Genomic DNA, 17,089 nt, shown 5'->3' with positions numbered 1-17,089 from the left:
GGGCAGCGATGTCAGATGTGAGAAGCCCCTACCTGAAGTCTGCTGCCCGTGGCGCCCCTGTTGGCAGCGTTGAAAAAGGAATTAAAAGATTCTCCTGCAACTCCCCGTGGCAGAGATTCTACCCATTTCACAGAAGTGCAAGAACGAAGAGAGGACCCGAAGAGGTGGCTGCATCCTTTGTGGCTTGCTCCAGTGTCACTGTAGGTTAGATGACAGGGTAAAGTGTCTGTTTACCCCCTCACTTGGCACTCCTGACCTTCACCCACGACGGCTGGGGTTACCGAATGAAGGGCTCTAGGACCCGGTGGCGCGGCGTCGGCAGGGACCGGGCGCTTCGAGCTCTGAAGGGCGCTGCTGCACCCTGTCGCGTCCCTAGCGAGCAGGTGGGGGCGCGGCGCGGTGCTTGGGGCGCCGAGGGGCGGAGGCTGCCGCCACACCTAGGGCGCCGCAGAGCGCCCGGGGCTGGCGCGGGCGGAGCCGCCCTGAGGGCCGCGCGTGTCCCCGGCCTCGGCCCCGCCCCGCGCCGTCCAATGAGAGCCCGCGGCCGGAGGGGCTGTCCGCACACTCTGTCCGCAGCCCCACTCGGCGCCGCCGACCCCCTGACACCGCATCCCAGCCTGGGCAGCGCACCCCAGACCCCGAGCTCGGCGCGCCGTCGTCGGCTTCCGGACATCGCTCCCTGCGCCCCTCTCCGGGACCTGGCGCCCCGGCTCCTGGACTCTAGGTGCCCCTAGGTCCCCAGCCGCCAGCAAACCCTATGGCCCCGCAAGGGGTGAAGTAGGAGCAGCCTGAGTACCCTCAGCCGGTGCCCGTCCACGCCCCTCCGGGCCGCGTGGCGGGAGTCTTCGGGGAGCTATGCTGAGGCCGAGTGGTGCGGAGGAAGCCGCGCAGCTCCCCTCTCGGCGCGCCCGCGCCCCTGTCCCCGCGCCGGCGCCTAGACTCACGGCCCTCGACGGCTCTCGGGCTTCGGCCCGCTTGAGTCTTGCCTGCCTTCTGCTGCTGCTGCTGCTGACGCTGCCGGCCCGCGTAGACACGTCCTGGTGGTGAGTGCGGCTCTCAGGGATGAGAGGGTGAGGCGCTGGGTTAGAAAGGCCGAAGGCGCCAGAAAGGAATATAGCTCCCGGCATCCGCGCGGCTCAGGAGACTAGTTTGTCGCTTTGACCGAGTAAGAGACGATCCGGATGGCGGAGGGGTGCGGGGATGGGGGTAGTTGATAAGGGGGCGCCCCTCCTTCCCTATCGGGTGATGTGAGCGCTGGGTATTTGGAGCAAGGACGGCCGGTCGTTGAGGCTTCCCAGACCCACTCTATTTCAGCTCAGTCCTCTTAGGGCAAAACTACTATCCGAGTTTCTCTCAGGATGGATTCAAGGAACCAGTCGTCCATCTGGGGCCTTCCGTGGCCGTCCAAAAGGACACCCTGATCGCCTAAAGTTGCCCCCACCCAGAGGTGGAGAATGGGACAGCTGCCAAGGGCGGGCGAGCCTCTCGCTAGTCTACCCCCACCAGATAACGCAGGAAGGTTTTGGTGAGGCAGCAGTACCCAGTGCAAGGTTTAGAAATGGAATCGAGGCAAAAAACTACTCCATTAACTCCCACAATTAAAACAAACAAAATACTTGGGTTTGCATACTTTAGGCATTTTGTCTTAAATCTGTTTTGAGGTTCACTTCGAACCTTGATATCTTCCTCCTTTCTTCCTGTTCTGCCCCAGATGGTCCCATCTCCCATCTCTCTCCTCCAAGAACTAGAGGCTTCTGGAGCCCCAAAGCATTAAGAGATCCTCTCCTAGGATTTCTTGCAGGCTTTAGACTCCAGACACTTCTAAGACGGCAGATGAGGCAAAAAGCATTAAAAATCCACTGGATATCTGTTCTCTTCTGATTTCCCACCCTCAAGCTCTGGATGGCACTCATCTTTTTCTCCCAGGAGAAAGAGCTGCTCTCTCTCTGCCCCCACCTTCTAGGGGCTGGGCAGGGAGAGAGTTGAACTGAGAAATGACTCCGTCTTCTCATCTTTCCTTTTCACCCCCCAGTCAAACTGGCCTCTTGGACTGGGCTATTGCCCCTCTCTACCCATGCAGTGTCCCACGCTTCCTTTCCTTATTCTGCCCCTCCCCCCAAGCCTCCCTCTACCCCACAAAGTGTGGTCTCTTCTCCCCTTGCACCCTGTGGCTTCTCTCCTCAGGACTTGGAATCTTGGCTGGAAGGGCTGAGGGGCCAGCAAGCTTGGGCTGCAGATTCCTATCATTTCAAGATGCGTCTTTCTCCAACCCCATTTACCACCCCCCACCCCCTACCCCCACCCCACCCCGTTTTCCTGTTTCAGAAAAATCTCTCCTTTGGATCTTTTTTATCTCTGTAGTGTTGGGGAAGGCAAGGAGGGGGGTTCTGGATGGGGGAACAGGGAGGCCCATATCTTACATCTGGCTTAAAGCATTCCTTCAGAAAGGGAAAAGGAAGAAAGTGATGAGGAGAGAAGCCTTTCAAAGTTCAGAGTGAGATCAAAGCCACCCTTTACCTTTTCGGGCTCAGTTTGGCTGGGGACTTGTGTCTTCAGTGACTTTGTAGAGAGAAGATAAAGTGCCACTGCCCATCCCAGATGGCAGTTTGCTTTTAGGGACTCTTGATTGCTTCTTACCAATTTTGGAGGCAGTCTTGTTCCACTTGGTGTTTAAATGAGGAAGTGTCACTGGTAAATTCAGCACCCTGGTGGTGGTTCCTAAGACTCAACTAGGGTTCTTCCCAGTCCCCATTTTGTCCCCTTGGCTACTCCCCCTCCATCTTCTCTTCTCCCTCTATTACTCTCCCCCCATGTGGTTCATATTAAAGATTTTGGAAAAACTCCTGGGTGGAAAAGCTAGTATGGAGGGCGGCAGGCGGGTGATACAGAGGGATTCAGCGGTCCCTGTGAAATGGAAGGGCTAGGATGGGCAGTGAGTACAGAGGTCATTTCAGTCTCCTTGCCTCACACAGGTCATAGCTGCAGGCCCCAGATGCCTGCCTCAGTGGTCATCACTTCTGGGATAAAAAAGAAAGCTGCTCCCTAAAGACAGGTCAGGCCCCCAAGGTGATTACCTCTCTTTCCCTTAGGAAAAAACCCCAGCAAAGTTGATATTCTGTACAACTCCCTGAAGAGATGCCTGTTGACTCTGTGTGTCCGTGTTCCACTCATCACTATCACCAGCTAACAGTCTGATCTTCCTCATAACTCTTCCCCCTACTCTCCAACCACTCCTTCCCTCTCCAGACCTTTAACTGCAGAAGGAAATGGATGCTCTCTACTTAATCTATGAAAAATAGAACAAGAAATAGGGATCTCCTGGCATGTGCCTCCCTGTTCCATTTTGCTTTCTGCAGGGGGGTGGATGTAAGGAATCACAAGAGCAGGACTGTGTTCATGGACGCACAGAGAGGGGAACATTAACATTATTGTTATCAGTAACAGCTGCCATTTAATGAACCCTTACTAAGTTCTAGACACTATGGCTAAGCACCTATAAGCATTATCTTCTTCAGTCCCCCAAATAATCCAGTGAAGCAGATACTATTATTATCCCCATTTCACACATGAAGAAAGTGAGGGATAGGAGGGGAGTGGCAAGAAACTCAAGTTCACACCAATTTTGGAACCAGAGTGGTCTACTCCTGGTTAAGTACTGTGTGTCTCTGTCATGCTTGGAATTGAAAATGAGCTTGGACTTTGGAATCAGATGTCCTTGGTTCACCCCACTTCTCCTGTGACTAGCCTTGATGGACAGACCTGGGTATTAATAATCTCCCTGAACATCAGTTTCTTCAGCTGTGAAATGGAGATCTCTCTCTCTCTCTCTCACATAGGATTTTTGTGTAGAAAAATGTTTTGTGAACTATAAAGTGCCATGTAAATGATATTGTTATTAAGATATTCAGGGAAGGTCATAGTTTTATCCCTGTGTTCAAAGCCCTATATGGCCTGGGCTAAACCATGTACATACACTAAGGACTGTAAAAGAAAAGGGGTAAATAAAAATAGGATCCTTGGCCTCATTTAAGAGAGAGAAACCTAAAACATCTGCAGATAGGCCAGCAATGTTGATAAAGAATAAAGCTATAATTGAAAAGAGGTTTATAGCTAGCTGGGGGGAGAAGGGAGGGAAATCAGACTGGTTAGGTATTTATTCATCAAGTAGTTATTGAGTCCCTGTGTTGTGCCAGACATTGTTCTAGGTACTGGGGATACTGAAGTGAACAAAACAGAGAAAACCCTGTGCCTTTGTAGAGCCGCAGGTCCTACATCACCTGGGGATACTGATAAAATGCAAGCTCAGTAGGTCTGGAATGAGGCCTTGGGCTCTGCATTTCTAACAGATTCCCAGGAGATGCTGATTCTGCGGTTCTCGGGACCACACCTTGAGTAGTAAGGAGCTAGAGTAGGGTATGAGCTGCTCTGTCAAAGGAAGCAGGTGAAGAGAGCATTGTGTGGCAGGAAATTGGGAAGGAAGTAAAAACTTCTGGAAGGGAAACACAGCTAGAGAGTCAGAGGCATCTCACCCTTCTACCAGCCCATCAGCCGGGAGATGCCTTAAACATTTTTGTGCCCCTAACGGCTGAGCTCAGTGCTTGGCACATGGCAGGCATTTTGCAGGCATCTGCTGAATTGAGAGGAGGATGGGCTGGGTCTCAGGCTGTTTCACTGCAGGCCCCCACACTGACTACAAGGGGCTGACTGCTGGTCGGGAGGCAAGTGCCCTGCTTTGCAGAATCTTGAAGCAGCTACTTAGTGGGGTAACGGTGACAGTAGAGAAACTTAATTATCTTCCTGTCTTAGATACTGAACAATGTTCCCACGCTCAGTGAGGATGTAACAAGAAGGACCAATGTGGGCTGCAGCAGCATAGAGTTAAGTCAGACCACAGGAAGGACTTTTTACCAGAGTTTGGCCTGCCCCACTCCAGACTGTCTCATGAGGGCTGGATTACTGTCTCCCATTCCCATCCAACCCCCCTCTTCCCAAGCCCCAGTAAAAAAAACAAACACCCATTGCCTAGAGCAGTACTTGGGCTGAACTGGGGAAGCAGAATGGTGGTGAGACAGGGACAGGCTCCAACTCCAACTGTCTTGATTCTCCAAACAAAGCACCGCGGCAGTGGGTGTAACTCCCGGCTGTGCGTCAGGCAGCCCTTTCCGGCCTGGCCCAGTCCGGGGTGTTTATTTTGTTTGTTCCTGGAAGCTGTTGCCCTGATGGACAGTGCTGGGGACGCTGATTCCATGGGATTTGTTAGTGGTGGACCAGCCCTCTCACCCCTTCCCCCGGGACAGATGGGCCCCATCAGCCCTGCTGAGCTCCAGAAGAGGCAAGCATCAGCCCTCCTTGTGTTTGTTTGAGTTGGTGTCACCAGCGGTGATCCAGTCTGTGGGTGAGGGCCGAGTGTGCAAACGTGGGGGGGTGGGGACGGGTTACAGAGGACATACAGCCAGGACAGTCCAGCTTTTCCCTTCTCCCCACTGGCCACCCTCCCTTCTCCTCACCCACTTCTAGGCCCATTTTGAGGCCTTTCCCAAACCACAGGCTCATTCACAGCCCAAACCAAATCTTTTCTGTCTGGAGCAGTAACTGCCCTCGTGGCCCCCACCTGTTCAGAAGAGGGGAGAGAAGGAGTCCCTTTGATGTGTTAGGAGAACAGAGAATTCTCAGCAAATCAAGGGAGGCGCTGGGGGTGTTGGAGAGAGAGAAGGGGATTGTGGAGTTGGTGTATGGGTCAGATCTCATTTGGTGGCCTTTTGGGGAGAAAGGGGGATGATGCACTCCTGTCTGCTCTCTGAAATGTTCTTTCTGAGGCTTGTGGTGGAATCCAGGGCTTAAAGTATTTAAATGAAGGAAAAATATTGCCTTGAGAAAACTGAGAATGACTCGAGCAACCCACTTAGCTTTTAGTAGCCCGCTCTATTGATCTCCGTGTAACTGTTCACATTGGGCAGACTGGGGACTGGAATATAGGGAGGAGCGTTACTCTGTTTCTCTAGATCTTGGCCTTTGGCTTCCCACTGCAAACAGCCCTCTGTCCATCCATTCGGGACATCATGCCCTGTAAGCTGGGAAGGATGATTTTGAAAGACTCATTAGTTAAGAAAGGCCGTGGGGCCTGGAAGCAAAGGGTATGGGGAGGAGAGTTGGGGTGGAGTGTTCTCTAGGCCTCCCGACGGGAAATACAGACTTTTAGCTACATGGTTCTGACTACAGCTGTAAACATTACTCAAAATTGCCCAGTATATCTCTTCCCACTGGCCCCTCCCTGTCTCCATCCTTCTTCCCCCAGCCATATCTTTATGGACCAGCCATGCAGGACGTGCCTCTTACATGTGGGTCTAACAGTGTTGTCTCAGACTCCTGTGTTGTTAGTTTATTTTTCCGTGAGGCTCTTAATGTTTATTAAATAAACAGGCGATGGTTTGTGTGATATGCCCACAGCTTCTGTGTATGTGACACACATGCCTGGCCTGGGTTCTGGGAGGGTGTGTCACTTTGGCCTTTGGTTGGGGAACTGGTAATGGTGGGATACCACTCAATTACTCTCTCTGCAACTGCTTAACTATTTCTTCAGAGCTTGTGGGGATTGCTTCTATACATCGGCCTTGGGGAATACGGGCTGGGGGAAGAGGAAGGATCCTCTCCAAGGTCTGAATGCCAAACTCTCCCCTCCTTATTCCCCTCCTAATGCAGAAAAAAAGCCGGGATGCTCTGACAAGGCCATCTCCACCTTGCAGGTACATCGGGGCACTGGGGGCCCGAGTGATCTGTGACAATATCCCTGGTCTGGTGAGCCGGCAGCGGCAGCTGTGCCAGCGTTACCCAGACATCATGCGCTCGGTGGGTGAGGGTGCCCGAGAATGGATCCGAGAGTGTCAGCACCAGTTCCGCCACCACCGCTGGAACTGCACCACGCTGGACCGGGACCACACTGTCTTCGGCCGAGTCATGCTCAGAAGTAGGGGCCTCTTCCACCCTGCCCCAGCTCCTTCCCTTTCAATGCCTGGGGTGGTGAGTGGGGAGCCATGATCCCTTCTCTCCCCTCCCACACACTACTTCATAATTAGAGAAAGAATTGTGGGCAGAGCCCAGGATACAGCTGGGTACAGACCCTCAGTACCTTAGATATGTAGGCAGTGGCCCCTCTAATCTCGGTGGTCTTGGATGATGGAACAGAGTAACAGCATTCCCTAGTACCCCCATCTTTCTTCCTACCTTTACCTTCCCCCACCGAACCCCTAGCCTGCAGGTTTCCATGCACTGTAAGGCTGAGGACTGGGAATGGCTGCTCTGTTCTTACCAACACCGTCGCTGCCCTCACCCCAACAATCCCAACACTATAGTAATGGGAGCAAGGGATAAACAGAAAGGTGATACGTAAACATTTGGAGAGTCAGCGGCTTGGACCAGGCTCAGCAAAAAAGCTAAGCAGAGCTAAACAGTAAACTAGGAGAAAGGGGATGAGATGAGAATCTGGAGGTGTCAGAAGGACAAGAGCGATGATTCATCAATCCCCAAGAGCAGAGAGGAAAGAAAGCAGGCTGGGGAAAGTAGCATGTCTCTCATGTCTCTCCAAATAGGATGACCCCTGGGATGGGGTCTCCACTGCAGGGGAACTGTCCAGCAGAGTGGGCCTGAAAAGGCCTGGAATGTGGACCAAGGCAGGCTTCGCTAAGCCAGGGTTGGCACTCAGTGGGAGGGAATGATTCACTGTGAAACTCTTCAATGGATGGAACCAGGGAGTTTGGAAGGAAGAAGTACAGGTCAGCCAAAGAGGTCAGACATACAAAGAAGTGGATAGAGAGCTGTGAGGGCTGGGGGAAGAGGTCAGATACTCTGGGGAATGCTCTTGGAAGGGAAGGGTACCTTGAATAAAGGAGGTGCAGAGGTTGCCCTGGGAAGAAAAGGGAAACAGGTTTCAGAGTTGGAGGTTGTGTGGGCTGGTGACATACAGGGGCCTCTTTCCTAAAACATGCTTCTACCTTTCTCTCCAGGTAGCCGGGAGGCAGCATTTGTATATGCCATCTCTTCAGCAGGAGTGGTCCACGCTATCACTCGGGCCTGTAGCCAGGGTGAACTGAGTGTGTGCAGCTGTGACCCCTATACCCGTGGCCGACACCATGACCAACGTGGGGACTTTGACTGGGGTGGTTGCAGTGACAACATTCACTATGGTGTTCGCTTTGCCAAGGCCTTCGTGGATGCCAAGGAGAAGAGGCTTAAGGATGCCCGGGCTCTCATGAACTTACATAACAACCGCTGTGGTCGCACGGTCAGTACTCATGTCTGCACGTGTACATTCATATTTACTGGGGGTGACCAGTTTGTGTGATCATGGACTGAATGTGAAGGTGGAAGCACTGAAGCCCCAAAAGCCCCAACCCCTGGAACAGGAACAGAGAATACAAGGTACCTTAGGAATGCCTAGGTTCACCCTGGTGCATAGAGAGTCTTCACATAGGTGGAAAGTAGGGAAAGGTGGAGAAAAGAAGGGAAATAACTTAAGAAGGAAAAGAACTGCCTCCATAAAGAGTGAGGTGGTTAAGAGCTTGTTTAGTCAGTTCACTGGTCTTTGAGTACCTCCTAATGCTTAGTACTGTGCTGGACAATAACATGCAACAAAAGCGGAAGGCAAGGTACCTTGACTCTAAATCACATGAAAACTAGAGCACGTGCCAGCGTACCGTAACAGTGAAACAGAATCCTGGGGCTTTAAAGTTAAAGTGGGCTTTGGTGAAAAGGAAAGCACTGTTGGTCCAGGAAGGTTTCTTGGGAGAAGAGGTTCTTGAGTTTGAGCCGGAAGAAAGGGTGGGATCCGACTAGGGAGAGACCAACCAGTGGCTCCACTGGCCAGCCAGGGCCAGGAGCAGCAGACCTCAGCGCACTCATGCTTTTAGTCCTGGGGATGACATAAAGTACCTTGACTGGCTGCCTCTCCCTTACCTGCCTCCCCACCTCCCAGGCTGTGCGGCGGTTTCTGAAGCTGGAATGTAAGTGCCACGGCGTGAGTGGCTCCTGTACTCTGCGCACCTGCTGGCGTGCTCTCTCAGACTTCCGCCGCACAGGTGATTACCTGCGGCGACGCTATGACGGGGCCGTGCAGGTGACGGCCACCCAGGATGGTGTCAACTTCACAGCAGCCCGCCAAGGCTATCGCCGTGCCACCCGGACTGACCTTGTCTACTTTGACAACTCCCCAGACTACTGTGTTTTGGACAAGGCTGCAGGTGAGTAAGGAAAGCAGGTAGGAACGTGAAGCCCCAGTTCTTAGCGCAGCACCTCCAGTTAATTGTGGTCTGTTACACCTCAGGAGTTGGGAAAGAGGAGCCACTGGAGGAATCAGTCAGACATTTAAACCTTGTCAGATTGTTGATTTATGCCCAGTCTGCCAGGCCCAAATCTGCCCACAGAGGAGGCTAGACTCAGCACCATGCGGCCTGAGGTGACACCACTCCTTTATATCCCCAGCATCTAGGGTACAGTACGAGCTACTCAGTGAATGTTTAAATGAATCACCCATTTTCAGTACCAAGCAATGTATGGGCTACGCAGAAGCGTAAGATGGAGTCTATGTTTTGGCTTTTCACAGTCTAGCTAAAGAAATGAGATATAACAGGCAGACAAATGCAACTGCAAAAGACAGAAATCAAGAAAAGTTTATTGGAAAATGTGACATTTGTTTCTCAAAGTGTGGGGATTATGTGGGTAGCCAGAGAGAACAGGCGGGTATCCTCTGCACGTGAGTTGAGCGGTAGGTGGGAGAGCACATGATCTGTTCCAGGAATGGAGAGCTGAATATTGCTGACTGAATGAACGTTTTGGGTAAGGGAGATTAAACGTAGACAGACAGGTTGGAAATAGACCATGGATGACCTTGGAAGGGGTTAGCCAGTGTGCTGCTACTGATGATTCTAAAATGGGGTTGGGGAAGCAAGGAAGAGATCTCTACCAAAGGCTAACCCCTGGCAGAAAGCAGCAAATCATTTTTTAATCTGTTCAGATATCTGTGGTTGAATTCTTGAGAATGCTGGAAGGTGATATGGTATCCCACCAAAAGAGTGGAAGTTACTATCCTGGCTCATGTTTCAGGCTCAGAAATGTTAAACTAGGAACACCCTGTGACACAACAGAACTGCTCTTCCCCTGGTTACTGTCATGGGCTCTCAGGCTCTTTTCTGCAGACTTAGCAGTCTGGACTTGGGTAAGGGGAAGTCAGAAATCTCGGCTGTCCTTCATACTATTTGCTTTCATGCATCACTGTCTTTCCTGGAGAGGCAACTGGCTTGGAGCAAAACTGGGCACAGACACAGGGTGGGACTCCACCCAAGTAACAGAGAAAGTAGTTTGTGTACTTTGAAGGGTGCTAGGAGAAAAAAGGTTGAGAAAGCACTTCTGATTCTCTTAGTGATTTCCTGCCACTCAGTTTGTTTTCTTCCCACGTGGTGTAATTCAGAGGGCTACTCTCTAAGTGCCTAGAAATAATTCCACAACATCCGAGGCTGTGCTATTCAAGCCTATGCTATCATCCTAAAATGCACCTTTGGGGAAGGATCTTTGGAGTTAGGACGGAGCATGAGTCATATGTGTGTTGGTTTTTCTCAAGAGGCATAAAATTAGATCTCATAAAACCCAAAGTGGGGCCTGGAATTCAAAGGGTACGAGTCATCCCAGAAGGGAGTGTGGAGCCAGTACTCCAAAAAAGCAGTGCTGTCCCACTGAACTTTCTACGATGATAGAAGTGTTCTCCCTTTGTGCTCTCCAGTACAGTAGCCACCTAGTCACGTGTGATTACTGAGCACTTGAAATATAGATAGTATAACTGAGGAGCTAAGTATTAACATTTATTTAATTTTAATTAACTTAAATCTAAATGACTACATTTGGCTAGTGGCTGCTACATTGGACAGCTCAGCTCCAGAATGCAGAAGAGGCTTTTGGTGCACAAGAGACATGACTTAAGACCCAGCCCTTGAAGGTAAGAGAGTAACATATGTAGTAGACCTCGTCAGCCCACTCTCTAGAGCAGTGGTCTCCTAACATTTTGGCTTGTATACTCCTATCATTAAAAAACAATTTGCGCACATACCTCCAAAAAATGTATATTTACTTACGAATTGTATCTATGTCCCACTATACTGATGTGTGCATTATAAAGCATACATACAAAATAGATATTTTAAATTGATGGGATAAAAAACAAATGCAGAAGTACTAGCATGTTCCGTCCACGTCCAGTGGCACATGGGGAGACTACTGCTATAGAAATCAGTTAATTTATTTCCCCTCTTGAGCCCCCAGGCTAGTCACTTTCTCTCTGGGACAGGGTTGAAGTAGATATTCTCTAGGATCCATCCCATCCAAAATTCTATGATTTTGTCATCTGTTGGCAGTATCTCTTTTGCATAAATCAGTCAGAATGAGGTTGTGAGTAATCTCTGTGCAGAGGGATGACACCGTCTCTACCCTTCAAGAGTTCCTACCATGAGGTAAGGCAAGGGATATTCTTTAGCAATTCCTTAGAGATATGCCTCCTGCCAGTAATGCTAATCAGTTCCCCTCCTCAGTTGAACAGAGATTATAGACATAACAATCTGCTGGGTAGGTGCTACTATTATGCCTCTTTTCTTGGGAGAAAACGAAAGCCCAGAGAGATTAACTTGCTAGATCACACAGCTAAGAAGTGAAGACCTGGATTTTAAACCTAAACAATCTGACATCAGGCTCATGCTTTTAATGGTCATGCAATATGACTTCCCTGTTTAGTACAACTTAATGAAATATAAACTAAGGACCAAAATACTCACAAATGGTAGCTGGATTAGAGTTGTAGCAAAACCTCTTAGAAAGAGGAAATTATAGGCTGTTTTAAAAATTTTTTTTTATTATGGAAAATTTCACACATAAAATAGGGAGCCCTCACCCAGTCTGAACAATTACGGTATTTAAGGCTAGGCTTTGAATGGGGCTATGAAGATGTATATTGGCAGGGAAGGCACTGCAGGAAGAGTCAGTGGTCTTTGGGGAGCCTTGCTGGTGGTAAGAAACAAGCCTGGTGCAGAGGGCAGTGAGGAGATGATCATTTTGGCTAGTGGGTATATTTTCAGGAAAAGGGATTCTTTATGGTTTCCTCATGAGGATGTGGGTAAGGGAACCAGAGCGGCTGGACTAAGAGGTAACTTGGTTCTCACTCTCTCTCTTCCCTGACCCAGGTTCCCTAGGCACTGCAGGCCGTGTCTGCAGCAAGACATCTAAAGGGACAGATGGTTGTGAAATCATGTGCTGCGGCCGAGGGTATGACACAACTCGAGTTACCCGCGTCACCCAGTGTGAGTGCAAATTCCACTGGTGCTGTGCTGTGCGCTGCAAGGAGTGCAGAAACACTGTGGACGTCCATACTTGCAAGGCCCCCAAGAAGGCAGAGTGGCTGGATCAGACCTGAATACATAAATACCTCACTCATCCCTCCACTTCAAACCTCCTGACTCAAAAGCACAAGATCTTTGCATGCACACCTTCCTCCACCCTCAACCCTGGGCTGCTACAGCTTCTATTTAAGGACTTGGGAGAGTAATGCAGAGGGCCTCTCGGGTCCTGGCTGGTTCCTTAGCCCTGGGAATGAGTTGATAGGGGATGTAAAACAGCGAGCTGCTCCCTGACTCCCCACTCTGGAGGTTAGAAGGGAGAGTGGAAGAGGCAGAGGGACTTCAGAGTGATAGGAGTTGGCACTGAAGCACATGGTCAAGGCTCGTTTTCCTTTCCCTTGCACTGGCTTCCTGACACTTCTTGTGTGTGCAAGAGAAAGGGTACCTGGGGAGAACTTCTTTTTTTCCTACCTGGCTGAGGGTAAATGGGACAGAGATGAAACTACGTATCTCTTCCCTGGGTCAGTTTGAGCAGACTGCCTGGTACCCTAAAAGGAACTCTTCAGCTACAACATTCTTTCATTATCAAGAGCCTGGATTGCTAGATAAGAGTTAGCCATAGTTGACAAGGTTCCATTCACATGCTCATATGTTTATAAACTGCTGTGCTTTGTAGGAGAAAAAAAATTACATAACTATACAAACATACATTCTCTACCAATCTATCCTTTTCAACCTGTATCAGCCAGCACTGCCTCTTTTGCTCACTTTCTGCCTGTTCAAACTGAGTGGCATGCAGTGTCAGGCCATGCCTAGTGCATCATTAGCATACCCTGGAACACTCCTAAGAAAGGGTAATTTAGTAGGTCTACCTAGGCCTTGGGCTTTTTACTTTTTAAAGCTTCTCATGCATTATTCTGGTGGTCAGCCAGGTTTGAAAAACACTAAATAAAAGGTATGTGACTCATGGAAGGCGGGAGAGGGTAACAAGCCTGATCGCAAGGGCCCGCATAAGGCATCAGCGTATACTAGGCAGGTAGAGGTCTCTGGCTTTGGCAACTCTTAGGAGAGGATCCTAGGCTTTGAAGCTGGGAGCGGGAGCCAGTGGTTATGGAGGGAAGGAGAGCTGGGGCTTGGGGCCAAAGTGGTAAATAGCTTAGAAAGCAGCCTTTCCCCATTTACTCAAAAAGTCTTTATTTAGTGACTCTTCAAGCCCTGGTGATTATTATCCTTCACCCCATGTTTTGCTTAAACAGGGGCGCTCCTCCTGTGCTCCTACCCACTGCCGAACGAAGCCTGCATGGTGGAGTTTCCAGAGACAGCAGGCTTAGTAAGCTAGAGGGTAGGACAGAGAGTCCCAGAAACCATGGTGTCCTAGTTTTATGTAACTCGGACAGTGGTCACCTCTTACCCGTTGATATTTTAAAGAAGCAGAATCTGCAGTTACGACAGAGCAGGGCTGAAATCTCAGCTGTGCCAGTTGACTGTGTTTGGTATTTTGAGCAAGATACCCAACTTCTCTGAGCCTCTATCTTCTCGTCTCTAAAATGAGAGCATGAACTTATCTCAGACACTGAGTTTTAATTATGCCCCAAACTCCAGGTAACAGACCCTCTTACTGAAGCCCCCCCCTGGTTTAGCTCACCATTACTTTTCTCAGAATCTTCAATTCGGGACTACCGAGTATTGACAGCAGGCTGTGGATTAAGGCACCTACACCAAGAAATTCTGAATGCAGGCCCCTCCTTTCCCGAATTCCTCTCCAGCACCCCTTGGGGTCCTCCCATGTTTGTGGAGCAGCTTTACTCCACACAGGCAGCAAGAGGATGGGGGAGCCATAGCTCTGGGCCATGGGGGCAGATTTATTTGGATGATAGGACTAATATTTGTGTAACCTGCTGAGACCTGTGTGGGAGAGTTTAGGGTGGTTTTTCTCTTGGTGAGGGGGTTTGCTCCGGTTTCACATCCATTAACACAAAACATGAGCTAGTCAGGGCCCTTGTGGTCTGCGGTGAGGGGATTCCTGTGGAGAAACGGGACTGAGTGAGTCAGGCCAGGGGAATGTCTTCCTTGCAGAGTGGAGTCAACTGGATAACTGATGAGCCAATGGTGGGGTTAGGGAGGGGGAAATGGGAGGGGAAAAGAAGAGTTTCTGACATCTTGAGCTGGGATTAAGAGGAGGAAAGCTCTAGGGTAGTGGGAAGGTAAGGGGGTCATAGTCAGTCTAAACTCAAGAATCGGGTTGAAAGAATTACAAGAGGGTGCTGTCTTGTACGCTGGGCCATTGGGAGGAGCCTCAGGTGCCAGTTAGCTCCAGCTCTCACAAGAACATCCAGGTTAGCACATAAATGACAGCCTAGGCCTGCCATTGCAAATCAACCTGAGCTAAATCCACCTGTGTTCTAGTATCTTATTCTCTGTTGGTTCTTACCCTGTGGAAGGAAGTGGGCCTCTGCTGGCATCTCATACTGCTCTGTGTTTTTCCCTGGGCTCCAAATTCTAGTTCATAAAGGCCCAAGTTTTACAATTTCCTGTAAATGGTAAAGAGAAGAGCAAGCTATCCAGAGTGAGAGATCTGAAAAGTGAGGTGGATAGTGAGAGAAAAGAGGTCTATGTAAGCCCCGCTATAGAGGCTATGTGGCTCCAAAAAGGAGCGACGGCCAAGCAATTAATTTTTCCTCTTCTTCCTTAGCTTGCCTCTGCATTCTGATTGGGTTTAAACAACTGACGTCCATTCTACATTATACAAACAGAAACTAATTCCTTTGGAAGAAGCAACAATACGAGAACTTTATTTGGTGCAGTCAAGGCCCCACTTACTTCTGCTGCTACTCACTCACTGTCCCTGGTCTCTCCCGCTCCCATCTCCTCAATTCAATAGAGCTCAGTCCCTGGGATCAGCAGTCTCTTCGCCTGCCTCCTCTCCTTCCTGTTGGTCTTCATTTCTTTTAGCTTTGAATATTTAGGTATAATGCATTGCAGAAAGTGCTGTTTGGATACCAGGTTAACCTGAAAGACATTATCCTTTAAGGATCTTAGAATCTTTCAGAGAAGGCACATGACTTAAGTACCTCAGCTGCATGGCCTATAGCCAATTTCTTTTATGTAAAAGCAAGAATGCCAGCCTTAACAGAGCCCTGCAGATAAGGGCCAGCTTGTATTATTGCTAGCCTTGAATAATGACATGAATTCATACTCTTCCTTACAATGATGCTGGAAAAGTGAAATCAGGGACTTCAGATTATTTAAAAGGATCAAACATTGCCTGGCCCTAAGGGTCTGTTAAAAGTCTTGTAGGTCTGACTCGTGACCACTCACTGCCTCATTTCTCTTCCTCCCTGTTACAGAGAGTAATTTCTTCTCCTTTCTCTCACCTCCCTTAGCAAGACCACCAACCACTAAGTCCTTTGCCAAATTCTCAGACCCACTCAGGACATTGGTTTCTACATGGCTTAATATAAGACAGATAATAAGGATTTTTTTCCCTCAGTCTTTCTGAGGTTTTATTTAAATGTCCTCTGTGGTCATAGGGCAGAAGCCCAAGGGAGGACGCCAGGGAGAGTATGTTTCTCTTCCCTGGGAGGCCGTCAGCCTAGCTCCTGCAGCCAAATTACAGCACCAGAGAACAATGTAATGCATTCCTGGGCAGGTCGGTGGGACCCTGGGCGCCTGGGCCTTGTGGAGAGAGGTGCCAGACACAGAGCTCTCCGTAAGCAATCCTGCAGAGCCGCCCCCTGGGTGCAGAAATGAAATACGGGAGAGCTTCACATTACACAGAGACCTGTAGCTCACACCTGGTTATTGATGGCCTTGGTGGAGGCCTCTGCCCCCACCCTCCACTTGGGAACTGCCTGCTACTATGGGGGTTGGGCATCTTTGAAGGATTGTTGGAAAACAAGAAATAGATGCTTCCGTTTCACTCTTTGCCCTCCCTGTCAGTTTGCACACAACTGCGAGGATACACACACACATCTGCACATACATGGACATACACATAGCTTCTCTCACGCTGCATAAGAGTTCTAGTCATCTCCCCTCTACCCAACAATAAAAAAACAAACCAACCTGATTTCAATCAAACCCTTCAAAAATCAAACCAATGACAGAGTTCAGTTATAACCAAGGAATATTTTAAAATTATCAACATGCAGGCAGCTGTTTGGTTTGGGGACAGGTACTCCTCTGGGAGGTGGCAGGAGAAGGATGCGGAAAGAGCATGGGGAGAAGAGATCACTAGTGCACAGTTCCCACCCAAGCAAAGTGGCTGACACTGCAGAACTTCTGGCTGGATCACGTCGGAGAGAGTGCAATTGGTGCTGCATGTGCTGTGGATGATGGGGCAGTCTCTTATGGCTGCGCGAGGTATGATTGCCAAGCCTGCTGCTCATAACCTGTTGCTGTTTTTAACTCTTACTAGGTTAGAAAACAGGATAGCTTTGGGTTCCAGAGATGATTTCCACAAGAGACAGGCACTGGAGAGGAGCAAGCAGTGGTTTACTAGGGTAAATATGTCACAGTTGCTGCATTAGGCTGAGCTTTCCCAGAAGCTGTCATTCTTTTTGGGGGACTGGCAGGTTTCAGGCAATAGCCAGCGGGGTGTCAGTGATACGCCTGTCCCTGACCGAAAAGGTCAAAGGGATAGAAGAGGGGGTTCTATAGGCGTATTTTTCCACTTACCACTCATGGCTTAAATGATCTCTGAGCATCTCTGTGGTTATTCT

At 49.7% G+C, this 17,089-nt stretch overlaps 2 protein-coding genes across 4 annotated transcripts in view; one reads left to right on the top strand and one right to left on the bottom strand.

The window, feature by feature from the left end:
- Positions 1-290: 290 nt before the first annotated feature.
- On the top strand, positions 291-13,076 carry WNT2B (Wnt family member 2B). Of its 3 annotated transcripts, XM_072967986.1 has the most exons (6): positions 291-1,043; positions 6,744-6,964; positions 8,001-8,278; positions 8,969-9,233; positions 10,895-10,981; positions 12,216-12,334. In XM_072967986.1, exons 1-5 carry the CDS (start codon positions 856-858, stop codon positions 10,963-10,965), a joined length of 1,023 nt encoding a protein of 340 aa, XP_072824087.1. In that variant the 5' UTR covers positions 291-855; the 3' UTR covers positions 10,966-10,981; positions 12,216-12,334. The 3 variants fall into 3 exon arrangements, with proteins under 3 accessions (XP_072824087.1, XP_072824086.1, XP_072824085.1); XM_072967985.1 differs by lacking the exon at positions 12,216-12,334 and having other exon boundaries at positions 10,895-11,090; XM_072967984.1 differs by lacking the exon at positions 10,895-10,981 and having other exon boundaries at positions 353-1,043; positions 12,216-13,076.
- A 461-nt stretch (positions 13,077-13,537) lies between these two features.
- ST7L (suppression of tumorigenicity 7 like) overlaps positions 13,538-17,089 on the bottom strand; it is a 72,008-nt gene continuing 68,456 nt past the window's right edge. Inside the window, exon 15 of the mRNA XM_031680289.2 lies at positions 13,538-15,377. Within this exon, the coding sequence (XP_031536149.2) occupies positions 15,243-15,377 (135 nt within the window). The 3' untranslated portion in view covers positions 13,538-15,242. The remainder of the gene's footprint in view (positions 15,378-17,089) is intronic.

The sequence above is a fragment of the Vicugna pacos genome, chromosome 9 (assembly GCF_048564905.1).
Source record: "Vicugna pacos chromosome 9, VicPac4, whole genome shotgun sequence".
NCBI classification, from domain to species: Eukaryota; Metazoa; Chordata; class Mammalia; order Artiodactyla; family Camelidae; genus Vicugna; species Vicugna pacos.
This window is presented reverse-complemented; position numbering and strand designations above follow the sequence as displayed.